Source organism: Microplitis mediator, chromosome 9 (assembly GCF_029852145.1).
Source record: "Microplitis mediator isolate UGA2020A chromosome 9, iyMicMedi2.1, whole genome shotgun sequence".
NCBI classification, from domain to species: domain Eukaryota; kingdom Metazoa; phylum Arthropoda; class Insecta; order Hymenoptera; family Braconidae; genus Microplitis; species Microplitis mediator.
In genome coordinates, this window is record NC_079977.1 from 9,072,841 (window position 1) to 9,086,798 (window position 13,958).

Below are 13,958 nucleotides of genomic sequence, written 5' to 3' on the forward strand. Positions count from 1 at the left end.
GGGGCCTCCCAAAACAAAAAGACACCTAACACCTACAAGTCTAGCATCATTGATCCATTTTTGTGTAGATTCATTCGCAGTTTTTAGTTTTAGATTTTTCAGTTTAAAAACTCTACTTTGAGTATTTGAGTAATTTGATTTTTGATTAAGGAATTATGAAGAGAAAAATAATTCCAGCTACAGAATAATAATCGTTTTAATCGTACAAATAAAACAATAAAATTTCAGTTTACAAGAATTCCGAGCATAAAATGAATACTTTATTTTATTTCATCTTATTTTATTTTATTTTATTTAAAATATTAGTTAAGTTAGAAGAGTAAAAATAACATGCATGGGTAATAAAATTACAAAAGGAATCATATTTCGTCCATCGAAAAGTCTCGAAGAGATAAACATACGGGAACGATTCGGTCATAATTCTCAGTATCGAGTGTAAAAACAAAATTCTTATTGTCATACACTCGAATAATCCACTAAAGAATGCCGATGAAAATATTTGTCTACAGTTCGAGGAATTACAAAGAGTCTTTGTTAGGTACTCGAGTTACAGAGGATTAAGACGTTACAATGTTTAGAAGTTACAGTGTTGTAGTGTAAACAACAAGTTGAGGCATGTAAACCTCTCACCCCCCATGGAGCGAGGTGCAGAGTCGAAGACATCGACACGTGCCGCTACAGTAAGAGCGAGAGGCTCGCAGTTCCTGAAAATTCTCGGAAGTTGGCGGGGAAATGCAAGCCAGCCACACGTACCCTTAAGTGGGGTAACACTAGTAGTGGGTACGAGGACCTCTGAGAGTCCCTAATTGGCTAAGACGCTCGGGTAGAAACTGATAACCAATTACAGACACCCGAAAAGAATAATTTGGGGGTACAGCGAACATATCGCCACCACCCGATAGAGTCATCCATTGTCCATCACATCTTGGTGATTTTTCGTGCGCTTCAGACGTGTCTGCAGTTTCTCAAAATTTTATCAAAGTTCTTTGTGCTTAACAGCGTCCATTTTCCATTCAATTACGTTTAATACAGTTATTAAAATATTGCATTCAACTACAGATAATTAATCTAATAAATTAATTATTCATTAATTGATAGTAATATCAATTAATTACAAATTATTATTCAGTATAATAAATAAATATCTTCATTTGTTATACCGATTAATACAGTTACAGTTTTGTTCAATAATTATTCTTCAACAATTATTATTTAATTGTTGAAAAGCTACAGAGTGATTTCTTAATTGTTTTACAATTACTAAATCATTTAATTAAAATAATTTTAACAGATTTCTGTTAAATAGTTACAGTCTGATTTATTAATTATTTTTAATAATTAGTAAATTAATCAAGTCAACGCTACAGGAAATATTTCACGATAGATTCAGTTATTGTTTAATAAATCAAAGAGTGTTTATAGTGAAACAGCACGTATTTACAGAAAAACCATTCATCAGCGTCGGTAAGTCTTGAGACTGAATAATAAGTATACCTAGAAATAGTTTCGCTGCATATTATAAAATACTTTCTATCTGCTGTCTACAACTTTTTCTACTCTTCACACTCTTTGTGCTCAGCTACAAAAAAAAAAAAAAAAAAAAAAAGGTAAAAGCTATAAATACCGAATATACAGTAACGCTACAGTAATAAAAGTAAAGGAGAGAGAGAGAAAAGGGGCCTAAGCCTACTACCTCTCGAGTACCGGGTACACTCGAACCCGTGGTTACAGGATAAAATTCATTTGTCTCATAAGACATCGCTCTAGTATTCTTGTCCTTCTTTATTTCTCTACCCACTATCATTTCTTGATCTAATCAGCAAAGTAGTTTATCTTACACGGTAAAATTGCTTGCTAAAATGACGGGAGGACGAGGAAAATTCAGCGATCCGGGTAAACAGAAAAGACCAGGTGAACATATAGAAAGATCCAACTCCAGCGAGGAAGAAAGAGAATCGAGATTCCATTTTCAATCACCATTGAACCTGCTGTTTAACACAGGAAGTGGGGCTGAGGATATCGGTCTAGAGGATCTGGGGGCAACCAACGCCAACAGCACCGAGCCGCCAGCGGGATCCACCGGGGCGATACCCAAGAATAAACGCTACAGCCGCGACTCTCGTCAACAGACCGAGCATGTGCAACCCGCGCTGCCCTTACATGATACAGAGGACCGTCGATCACCGCGTAGACGACCCACGCGACAAGCAATACGCCCGAGACCTGAAGACTATGAATTTCCGGGTGAGAACGACATGGACTACGATCCACGAGCTCCAGCACCCATACGAGCAACTACCCTGCTGAACATGATGCATAAATGGCATGTACAGTTTAGTGGTGCACTCGACGAGGACGTCGAGAACTTCATCATGAGATTCGATGAAGGTTTAAGTATGGTTACAGTGAGAGATGAGGATTTAATTAAAGCCATCCCCTTCTCTCTACGTGGTGCGGCTTTGATTTGGTATCGAGGTCGTGTAAAGAAAGCCATGAGATCCAGGTTTGCAGATCCAGACTACCAGATGTCGTTACGTGAAGAGATCTCGAATCGCACACAGGCCCGCGAAGAGCCAATAAGCCAGTACATCGCCTGTATGAATGGCTTATTTTCACGTACTGATCCGCCATGGCCAGAGGTAGAACGGATTAGATACACGCACCGTAATATGCTACCGTCGCTCCAGTTAGTTATTCCAGTGTATGACTGTCATTCCATGGACGAGTTGGAGAGTCGTGCTATACGCCAAGAGCGTATAATACAGCGTGCGAGTAATTATAGACCACCACCATTACCTCGCAACTCAATGTGTCCCTCATTTGCATATCAAGAGCAACCGAGACACTCACGGCAACGGAACAATATAGGAGATAGAGCTCCAGAGCACCGTGATCGCGATCGACGTCACCATCGAGTCGTTCAACTGAGAGCAGTTCAAGATGATAGAGAAGAAGACGAGGATGACGACTACTCAGAAGATGAGATCCTCGCTGAACACCTCGACGCGCTCCAGATGAGGAAACATGGCCGTCAAGCTAATACTAATTACCAGAAGTTCTCAGAGAGAACAAAACGGCCAGTTAAAGCAAACGACACTAGGGCTACAAAAGATTTACCAGAGCCCCTAGCATCTAGTATTGTTACAGATCACGAAAAGCCGGAAACCGAGATTCCAGCTCCAGTTTTAGCACCACCAGCTAACGAGTTCCGATGCTGGAACTGCGACAAGACAGGGCACCGTCACAGAAATTGTCCTGACCCTCGACGACGTTTTTGCTTCAAATGTCGAGCTTCCGGAGTGACAACATCAAGCTGTCCTTTCTGTAATCCGGGAAACGAGAAGAAGTGAGTCATCCACCGACTCGAGACTCACTAGGTGATCGTACAGAGTCGGACAGGACTTGTCAAGGTATGACCGGCACCGTTACAGGTATTTATAATACTAAAGAAGTCGGACATGACGTGATTGACTTCGCTCATTCAATCGAGGAAGTAGGTAACAGGCCACCGTTACCAAAGGATATGTATTATAGTAGTCAGTTACAGAAGGATCTCGAAAGTAACATCAAGAAGTCACCCACAGCTTTCTTTATCACAGTCCGGATACTAGGATATCCGCTGAAAGCTTTGATAGACTCAGGGGCCTCAAAATCATTTTTAGGACCTGTAGGAATTGCTCTAGTCACTCAACTACGCTTACCGCTTGATACCGTGTCAACGCGACGAGTGATACTCGCGAACGGGGACATACAGCGAGTTAATCAGACGACGACGGTTGAGTTACAGATAGAAAATCAAACAGCTATAGCGCGATTATATTTAATGCCTTCACTATCCCAACCATGTGTGCTAGGGTTAGATTTCCTCAGGGAGTTGGAGATGGTGATTGACTTTGCCGTCAACCAGTGGTACACTCGTACACAGCCCGACAGCAAGTTCAAGTTTACAGCAGAGACAGCCTCATCATGTGCTATCATCTGTTGTGGGATCCAGACACTCAGTCCAGCAGAGCGAGACACGTTACAGACGTTCCTGGATAAAAATATCCGTTCTCCAGGAAAACTAGGAGTCACCGAATTGGCAGAGCATGATATCGACGTGGGAGACAATCCACCAGTTAAACAAAAACCCTACAACGTCACATCAATACTCCTGGAAGCTATATGGAAAGAAGTTGACAAGATGCTAGACGAGGATATTATCGAAGTATCCCACAGTGAGTGGTCTAGTCCAGTAGTCATGGTGAAGAAGCCAAATGGGAAATGGCGGTTCTGCATTGACTATCGTAAATTAAATGCAGCCACAGTGAAAGATGCCTACCCGATCCCGAATATGACAAGCATACTGGATCAACTAAGACGAGCAAGATACATTACGACCCTCGATTTAAGTCAAGCTTATTTCCAGATACCGCTTACCGAACGAGCAAGACCTAAAACTGCGTTCGTAGTACCGGGTCGCGGACTGTTCCAGTTTAAAAGAATGCCTTTTGGCTTAACAAACGCTCCAGCAACATTCCAGCGTATGATCGACCAACTGATTGGTCCAGAAATGTATCCGTACGTCTTCGTGTATCTCGACGACATTATTATCGTGACGGAGACATACAAGGAACACCTGCTATGGCTACAGAAAGTATTAGATAAATTACAGCAAGCCGGATTAACGATCAACCGGGAGAAGAGCGAGTTTTGTTGCTCAGAAGTTCGCTACCTAGGGTTCATAGTGAATTCAGAAGGACTACAAATCGATCCAGAGAAGACGTCGGCTGTACGAGAATTTCCAGCACCTCGTAACATCAAACAGATGAGAAGGTTTTTGGGAATGGCGTCATGGTACCGACGATTCATTCCCGAATTCGCAACCATCGCGTCACCCCTCACAAAGTTACTGAAGAAAAATCAACTTTGGGAGTGGGGTACAGAGCAGGACATGGCTATGACAACTTTGAAGGAGCATCTTACTTCCGCTCCAGTACTAGCATGTCCAGATTTTAAGCTACCGTTTACGTTACAGACCGATGCTAGTTCAGTGGGACTCGGTGCTGCCTTGACACAAGTCATAGATGGTCAAGAACGTGTCATCGCGTATGCAAGCCGATCATTAGCTGACGCCGAGCGTAAGTACACCGTCACAGAACAAGAATGTCTTGCAGTCATCTGGTCAATTCGTAAGTTTAGGTGTTACTTAGAAGGATACGAGTTTACGGTAGTTACAGATCACAGTAGTCTACGTTGGTTACATAATCTCAAAAACCCAACGGGTAGACTGGCCAGATGGGCATTAGAGTTGATGGAGTACCGGTTTACGATTATTCATCGTAAAGGCGCACTACATCACGTTCCAGACGCATTATCGAGGATCCCAGAAGATCAGGGAGAAGTTCTAGTTGTCATCGCAGATGACGTGGACCGTTGGTATAACCGAAGGTTAAGAGATGTACAACGAAGACCCGATAAATTTCCAGGTTGGCGAGTAGATGGAGAAAATCTATACTACCACAAGCCATCAAACTTGATAGAAGCCGAGTTAGAAGATCTCAACGCATGGAAATTAGTCGTGAGGCGGGCATCACACCAAAGAGTGATCACCGAGTGTCATGTTACACCCGAAGCAGGACACTTAGGAGTCGACAAGACTTACAGGCGAGTAGCAGTCCATTATTATTGGCCAAATATGTTCCAGGACGTGGTGAAATACGTTCGACGCTGCGAAATTTGCCAGCGTACTAAAGTGGAACAAGCACCACCTGCAGGCTTCATGGGTAAAAAGAAGGTGGAGGAGCCATGGTCAATTATCGCTACAGACATTATGGGTCCATTGCCAAAGAGTATGAAAGGATACGCCTATCTACTGGTAATACAGGACCTGTATACTAAATGGATTGAACTACGACCACTTAGGCGAGCTACAGGTACAGCGATAAGTGAAGCTCTAGAAGAACTAGTCATTTGGAGGTGGGGTAAACCCCAAGTCCTTCTGACAGACAACGGTACCGAGTTCGTAAATAGGGACATCAGGTCCCTAGCAGAGCGAGTGGGATTCCGGCATATGACAACACCACCATATCACCCACAAGCAGATCCAGTTGAACGAGTTAATCGAGTGCTCAAGACTATGATGACGGCATTCATCAACGAAAATCATCGAGAGTGGGACAAATATCTACCACAATTTCGTTTTGCCCATAACACGGCACATCACAGTTCTATTCACACAAGCCCAGCTTTCCTGAACACGGGAAGAGAACTGTCAGCTACAGGTTCACTCCGACAGGAGGTGGAAGGAGAACCAGAATTAATACATGGTCCTCTCCAGGAGTGGCAAGCAAGGATGCAACAACTAAATAACTTGCGAAAAAGTATTGTCCACGCGTTAGATACAGCATTTCAGAGGCAAGCTCATTATTATAATCAACGACATCGAGATCGTGAGTACCAGGAAGGAGACCTAGTGTGGAAAAGACACTTCTCACTGTCTAGTGGTTCTAAACACGTGTCAGCCAAGCTGAGTGATAAATTCAGTGGTCCGTTCACGGTATCCAAGAAAATATCACGAACAATATATGAGCTGAGTGACTTAGCAGGCCGAGTAATCGGAACATTTTCTATCCAACACTTGAAACCTTGTATACCTGCTATCTAACTTTCTTTCCTTCTTCTTCTTGCTACAGCTATAGTATGTAAAAAGTTACAGAGCTTAATAAGTTGTATGTTTCAGATCTTCGATAAGGCTACAGTATGTCGGGACAGGATACTAGGAGTTTGGAGAAGGAGATGGAGGGCCTCGAAGAGGTCCTGTTGATCGACCTGTCCGTCGACGATGATGACATATCGACGGCTACAACAATGCCGGAGATTAATTTGGGAGACGACGAAGTGAGTAATCCCTCCCGGAATGAGATGCTAGGAAACCAGGAAGCATCAGGTTACAGTCAAGAGCAGGAAGAGATGCTAGGAGATCCGGAAGCATCAGGCTACAGCCAAGAGCAGGAGGAGGCCAATCAGGAGGAGTATGCCAGCGATACAGGTACAGAGACCGACAGCCTGTACGAGGGTCTACCAGGAGAGCTGCCGATGAGGCTTGATGAAAACACTCTCTGGGACCCTATCCGCCCATACGTCAAGCACCTGAGATGGCTTGACCACTTTAAACCTGGTCTGCTAAAGGCACTGGGGAAAGTGGCTGTTCGTATGAGCCACCCCAGAGACATCGGCTGTCCGCTCCAGGAATTATCTGGAGTAAAGTTCAAGAGGGCAACCACGAGTGACATCAGAGACGCTAATGCCACTCGTGACATCGGAGTGCAGGTCCAGCCGCTGACAGTTGTGAGTTCCAGCACTCAGACCGAACCAGCCGAGATGACGTTACAGACACCTATGGAGGTGGTACACGAGTCAATTCCAGTCACCCCAGGAACCGGAATCACAGGAGTGTCGTCAACCTCGACACCACCAAGCACCGTTCCAGTCAATAAGGAGGTATCACCAGCTCGAACCTCGGGGTCCAGTAAAGATCGACCGAAGTCACCCTCAGGATCAGCGCGCCAATCACTACTGGATTGGAATAAGAGGATACGGGAGAGGTCAGTAGCCCCATCAACTGTACCGACACCACCAAGAGCACCAGAAAGAAAACCATCTTCGGTGCAAGACAGGCTCCAGCGTGCTCGAGAACCGGCACACAGCACAACATCAGCTCTAGGAAGAGAGAACACGGCTCTAGCAGAAGAGACGAAGAGGAAGCAGTTCACGTGGATGGGCAAGCCACGTCTCTGTTGGAACTGCCGCAAAGAAGGGCACCCATTCAGTGCATGCCCAGAAGCCAGGAAGACCTTTTGCCAGATGTGCGGCAGGGCTAATTATACTGCCCGTACGTGTCCTAGTTGCGGCGAAAAATGGAAAGCAATGGGACCGTACAAGAAGGAGTACGGAGGAAATGTTCCTCGGGAGCAGCTAAGGAAGGCTCCCCGACATCGAGAGGACGAACAGTCACCTAATCGTGGTCGACCATATTAAGATTCCGTCTCCAGGTTACAGATCAAAGGCAACGACATTGGCGCTACCGGACAACGATTACATGATTTAAGATTAATGCTACAGTTAAATAAAAAAAAAAGCGTTTCGTACCTCGCTACGGCGTCGTACTTACAGTGGCTTGGGCCTAGTTGAGTTATGAGAGGTTGTGAAACCGTATGTTACAGGCAAATTTGCAAAAACCTGCATAGGTTTAATTAATAGTATGTCTCAGGACATACGTAATACCGCTACAGTTAAATGTTTCAGGTCGTGGGTTCGAGAAAACAGTGTTAAAAGTTTCGAGGATGAGAGAGTTCGAACCACGATCATGGTAAAGAGAGAGAGTCATCATAGTAACAGCAGTACAGTTCCAGAGTCAGTAATACAACGTATAATCAAGACAACAATCACCGTACCGTAAAATCTTCCCCAGGAGGACGGGAGTTGTGACGTTATTTTTCGTATGGGGGTCAACTCAAAGTGAACGTCACAAACACCAACGAATTTTATTGTATTTACGAGCATGGTAATTCAAGACTCATAATTTAGCTTACAGTAATTTACGATTTTGATACAGATTTTTGATTAAGTTATAGTTTAAGAATTAAATATGGAGTAACGTCTGGCTACAGTTATGGAATTTTGGGATAAAGAAAATAAGAATTAGAATCAGAATTATGGGGAAATTAGTATGGGATATGGCTTGAGATTAAAGTTTGGGAAAATGATTGTTTGAAGTTTTGGATTTTTGGTATTTTGAGTATGTGGACGAGTCAGTGTTGCCGAGGAGCGGGACTTAAATTAGTCACCCGGTATCATCTGATGATAGAACCTAGTTCTATCCCTCTGAGACTTCTTGGTTGATTGCAGAGGTCTAGCTGAGATGCTAGTGCTCCAGTATATAAGGAATTTGACGGATGCAGAATGGGATCAGTTTTGGAGTTTTGGTTTGGCAGGCCTCAGCAGTAATTTTGTGACCGTTGCTGTTGTGGAAGCCGTTTGGTCATTTTTAAATTATTAGTCTGACAGGCCTCAGAGGACAAGTCATGACCACTTGTACCGCTGAGGAAGTCATAGGTCACTTAATTCATAAGTTTTATGATCCCAGCTGAAGTCTGTTCCAGGAGAGCAACTGCCAAGGATATCCATCCTCAGAATGGTTTAGTGAGTACGTTTGGCGAGGACTTGAGCCTCCAGTTACCGTTATAGTAAAGATTGAGTTGGATTTTAGAATTTAGAATATAGAGGTCAGTTATTGATAACGATAGGATTGAGTTTGGGGTTTTTAGAATTGAGAATTGAGAGGAGGGAGTCGGAGGGAGACCTTCGAGGAGTAAGGACGTGGGCATTCGACTCTAGTCGCTTGAAGCGAGTAGACGTGTGCAGTAATGGCGCTACAGTTCAAGGCATTGTGGAAAGCTACAGATTGAGATTATTGATACAGAAGTATTATTCAAAACAGTGTGAGACGTTACTTGATATTTATTCACCAGACATCAGGTATGAAATAATTATTATAAATAATTAATCGAGTTCGAGTCAAAAGTCTTGAGGTATTATGCTCCTGTTTTAATTAAAGAAAAGATTTAATATCTGAGCTAATTATGAGAATAGTGTTACATTTTTAGAGTCACGATCATGTTCCATTGTTAATATTATTTTATAAAAGAATTATGTTTGATTGTTAAACCAATTAGTGTCTAATTAACATCGAAATGAGACCCATGTACGTTAGTTTTACGATTTTGCTAAAGAGAGTGTTCTAGAGTATCGAGTCTATAATTATCGTTCTAGTTTACCAAATATTATTTGATTATCATTTAGTTCTAGTTAATTAATTGATTTATTTGTAAGATATCGATACGTATCGTTTAGACGTCAATTTACCTTCTGTTAAGATTAATTTTATTATATTCAGCATTCGTTATAGAGAAAAATATTATTTGTACTGAGCTATCGTATTTTATTTATTGTTAAATAGAGTTTTGGGATTATTGTTGTTAAATAAAAGTTGCAAATTCAAAATGAATCTACATGACTTTGGGAATGATGTAACCCGGACCACTCCCTCTCTCCATAAACCTACACACTGAGCGACACCATGGCATACCGTAACTCTGTTTTTAGTTTTCCAGTCTCCGTTTTGTTTTGCTAATAAGTTCTGAGCATTTTGTTAAGTTTTAATTCTAGTTTTAGTTTTAGTTTTGTTTATGCGTGGTTTTGGTGATAATTCCACAGATCAAAAATTATCAAAAATTTCATGATTTACTGGTTTGGTGATTCCAGTGATAAAAATTACCTGGCGCCCTATTCGTATTGAGACTGGAGGCTAAACGCAGAGAACGAAGTTATAGCGCAGAAATTAGCGTCTAGTTTTTGTGTTATAATATATATATATATATATATATGTACATAAAATAGTATACTATTTTTCTTTATGCCCGGTCGAAAGTACGTCGACAAATCAAACTTGTATAAATTATATAACTATGTTTTAGCATGTATTGATGCCTGCCCCGGCATTTGCGGCACGAGCGAAGCGAGTGCTGCTGGCCCAGGGGGCAGGCATCAAATACATCTACAAAAAAAGTTACCATTACACATTCAATTAGTTCATCAAAAAAAAAAAATTTCATTTTTGATGCTCAAACACAATTTAAAAAAATTTTTTTAAATATTAATCCCTGGCGGATCCGTTTCCACCGTGGGTTTCAGTGTTAACTTAGTGTAATCCGAATTACACTGAAAATACACCGGAATTTCACGTGTATCACACGGTGGGTTTGTGAAAATTTCACTTTTAGTTGACCCTTGTTTCACACTAATCTACTGACACTCAATTCACATTCTACTACCATTGAGATTCCACTGTATATTCTAGTGGTTCAAGCGCGACCGTACAAACTCGCTAAAAAATCGACGTATCAACGGAGTTTCGACGGTGTTTTTCGTTAAAAAGTGGTGTTTTTTCTGCCATGATGACGAGGTTTCTACTGTGTTTCTTCGAAGTTTTTACGACGTTTTGTCTGCATTTTCTAACGTATTTTTAAAATTTGTAAATTTTGGTGTAATTAGTATGTAAAAAAGTTATTTTCACGTTAAAGGAGTTCGTGCAATGAAAAAAACCGTTTAACATAGTGTAATTTAAGCGTAAAATTGAAATTCCCGCTAAAACCGCCTGTAAAATAAGTGTAGTTTTGGTGTACTCTGTCTTTCATCGAAGCTCCGGTGGGAATAGCATGTAAAAATCGTGTAATACGATGTAATTTAAGCACCCGAGTGAAAAAATTATATACAATTTTAAATAAGTATATATAATTCTACACTTATCCAAAAAATTAAAGGAACAAGAAAATTTTATAAATTTTTTAGTGATTTTTGGAAAGCTGTATTTTCGTGAAAAATGATCGTATCGAAAAAATTAAAAAAGCAAATTGAAGCTTGAAATCTCTATTTTAGAGATCTTCCAGCAAAATAATTTTTTGAGCTACGGTTTTTGCGGAATCATAAGAAATAGCTCGAGACAAAATTTTTCTAAATTTTTTGGCTTTGGTTTTTGGATCTACGGGGTCGAGAAAATTTTTTTCCGAAAAATCAATTACTGACTCGTTTAGGAAATTTATTCAGCTACAATTTGCCTTTTTTGTTTCTTTGTACGAGAATTTGCTGCTGAGATATCAGCCTTATAATAAAAAATGAAAAAAAAAACTCCGAGTAAAACGTAAAAAAATTCGTGTTTTATCTCGGTTTTGGAGATTTTTTTTCTGTTTCTTTACCTTACATTGACTGAATAACTAACGCAAAAATAAAAGAAAATCCGAAAGAAAATTAATTTATTCATTTTGGTAACGATTACACAAATTAAGAAACAAAGCTTGTTCCTTAAATTGTTTTGTAAAACTTTGAACAATCGGCCCGGACAAAAAGTTCAATGGATCGATTTGAAAATTTCCAGGGCTTTGGGGGTACATTAAGCTGTAAAATCATCTGGCAACATTCCCTTTTTCATCAATGTTCTTAAAGCAGCGGTTGATTAACTCAAAAACCATAAAAAGTCCATTTTTTGTAGGTTTTTTAAATTAATATTTAGGATGAAAAAAAAAATTTTTTTTTTTAAATCGGAAATGAGGCTTGTGGGGTATTAATTCAAGTTCTAAAGCTGCTCTCAAAATCACTGTGCGACCATTAGTTGCTGAGATATCGATAATCAAGGACAAAAAGATCCTTTTTTATTATAAGGCTGATATCTCAGCAGCAAATTGTCGTAGAAATAAACAAAGAAGAAGCAAATTGTAGATGAAAAAAATTCCTAAACGAGCCAAACAATTTTCCCGACCCCGTAGACCCAAAAACCAAAACCAAAAAATTTAGAAAAATTTCGTCTCGAGCTATTTCTTATGATTCCGCAAAAACCGTAGCTCAAAAAATTATTTTGCTGGAAGATCTTTCAACTAGAGATTTCAAGCTTCAATTTGCTTTTTTAATTTTTTCGATACGATCATTTTTCACGAAAATACAGCCTTCCAAAAATCACTAAAAAATTTATAAAATTTTCTTGTTCCTTTAATTTTCTGGATTAGTGTATATTTTGCTTTCAATTGTTTGATTAAAAAATACAATTCATTTTCACTTTTAACAAAAAACTTTTTTCAAAAAAATATCTCTCATACTAAGAAATAAAAATACTGAGCAATTAAAATTATTTCAATTTAAGCATAGAAATATATTGATTTGAAAAAAAAAAACATTTTGACATAAGAAAAAATTATCAAGATAATTATTTACTTGGTGCAAGAGTATCAGATAATTGTAAAATGTATTTGTAATCAATACTAAAAGTTGTAATTATTTTATAATATAATAATTAGGGTGTGCCAGAAAACAACTTTTTTTTTTTTATGGGTACCACCAGAAACTGATGAAATATGTTAAAATAAAATTTCTGTCAGAAGATCGGCTCTTAAATTCAAGTTTTAGAGGTAGTCCATCGCATTTTTCAATTTCTGATTTAAATAACATAGGAAAAATATTTTTTCACAGTTTAGAATTCTATCACTCACCAGGGAATAAGTGTATCGGAAAAATCAATGAATACTTGTGTTGAAAATTGAACGTTCTACAAAAAAAGTCTCTTATAATTTTTCGATAAAGATAATTATTTGAAAGTTATTCAAGGTCAAAGTTGGATTCATAGTAAATTTTAGTATTATTTGACTTTTTCGGCGAAACTATCAGACTCATCTTAAAATGTGATAGAGTCTTTTACGTAAATCATTTCACTTCCTACAACTTATTTTTTACAAAGTAATACAGTTCACTTGAACCAAGAAAATTAATCTTGATACAAGAGATTTTGTTTAACGATTCAGAAAATTGAAATTTTCTTGCACGTAGAAAATAATTATCTTAAATCAAAATTTTTGTTTCCTGAAGTCATCATATTTTTATGCTTGAACAAAAAAAGTTTATACTTGTTTTAAGAGTTTTTTTTTCTAAACATGAGAGATATTTTCTTAAAGAAAGATGTGTTAGTTTTTTGAAACAATATTACATTTTTTGATTTGAAGACAATAAATTTTCTCGGAATAAGTACAATTTTTTAAGCGGAAAAATTTTTATATGCTCCAACCAAAAAAAAAATGCTTAAACTAAGAGAAAAATAACTCGGGAGTAAAGAGATATATATTAGGGTGCTTTTATTTTTGCGACTATTTTTTTTTTTTCGCTCCCATCCCGAAATTTTGTTGGAAATACCCCCAAAAAAATTCCCTGAGAGTTTGAGCCCTTAATATTAATATTAAGTACTCGACCACAGCGTGTGAAGATTTCCCATTTAAAATACACGTAAACTTGGGTTTTTATTTTTTAAACTTCTATAACTCCGCGGCATTTTATGATATCATCTCACCCAAAATCGCGATTTTCTCAGAATTAAATGC

General features: G+C 39.2%; 3 protein-coding genes across 4 annotated transcripts in view; all 3 read left to right on the top strand.

Moving 5' to 3' along the window:
• Positions 1-13,958, top strand: part of LOC130674677 (uncharacterized) — a 43,821-nt gene that overhangs the window by 18,259 nt on the left and 11,604 nt on the right. The window lies entirely within an intron of this gene.
• On the top strand, positions 301-10,466 carry LOC130674679 (uncharacterized). Its single transcript, XM_057480081.1, has 2 exons — positions 301-1,464; positions 6,722-10,466. The coding sequence occupies exon 2, from the start codon at positions 6,742-6,744 to the stop codon at positions 8,017-8,019; it is 1,278 nt and encodes a 425-aa protein (XP_057336064.1). The 5' UTR covers positions 301-1,464; positions 6,722-6,741; the 3' UTR covers positions 8,020-10,466.
• On the top strand, positions 1,459-3,350 carry LOC130674678 (uncharacterized). The gene has a single exon (XM_057480080.1). The coding sequence runs from the start codon at positions 1,860-1,862 to the stop codon at positions 3,348-3,350; it is 1,491 nt and encodes a 496-aa protein (XP_057336063.1). The 5' UTR covers positions 1,459-1,859.

Excerpts from the sequence above, each read along its gene's own strand:
- LOC130674678 (XM_057480080.1), top strand. The coding sequence starts at position 1,860 with ATGACGGGAGGACGAGGAAAATTCAGCGATCCGGGTAAACAGAAAAGA.
- LOC130674679 (XM_057480081.1), top strand. The coding sequence starts at position 6,742 with ATGTCGGGACAGGATACTAGGAGTTTGGAGAAGGAGATGGAGGGCCTC.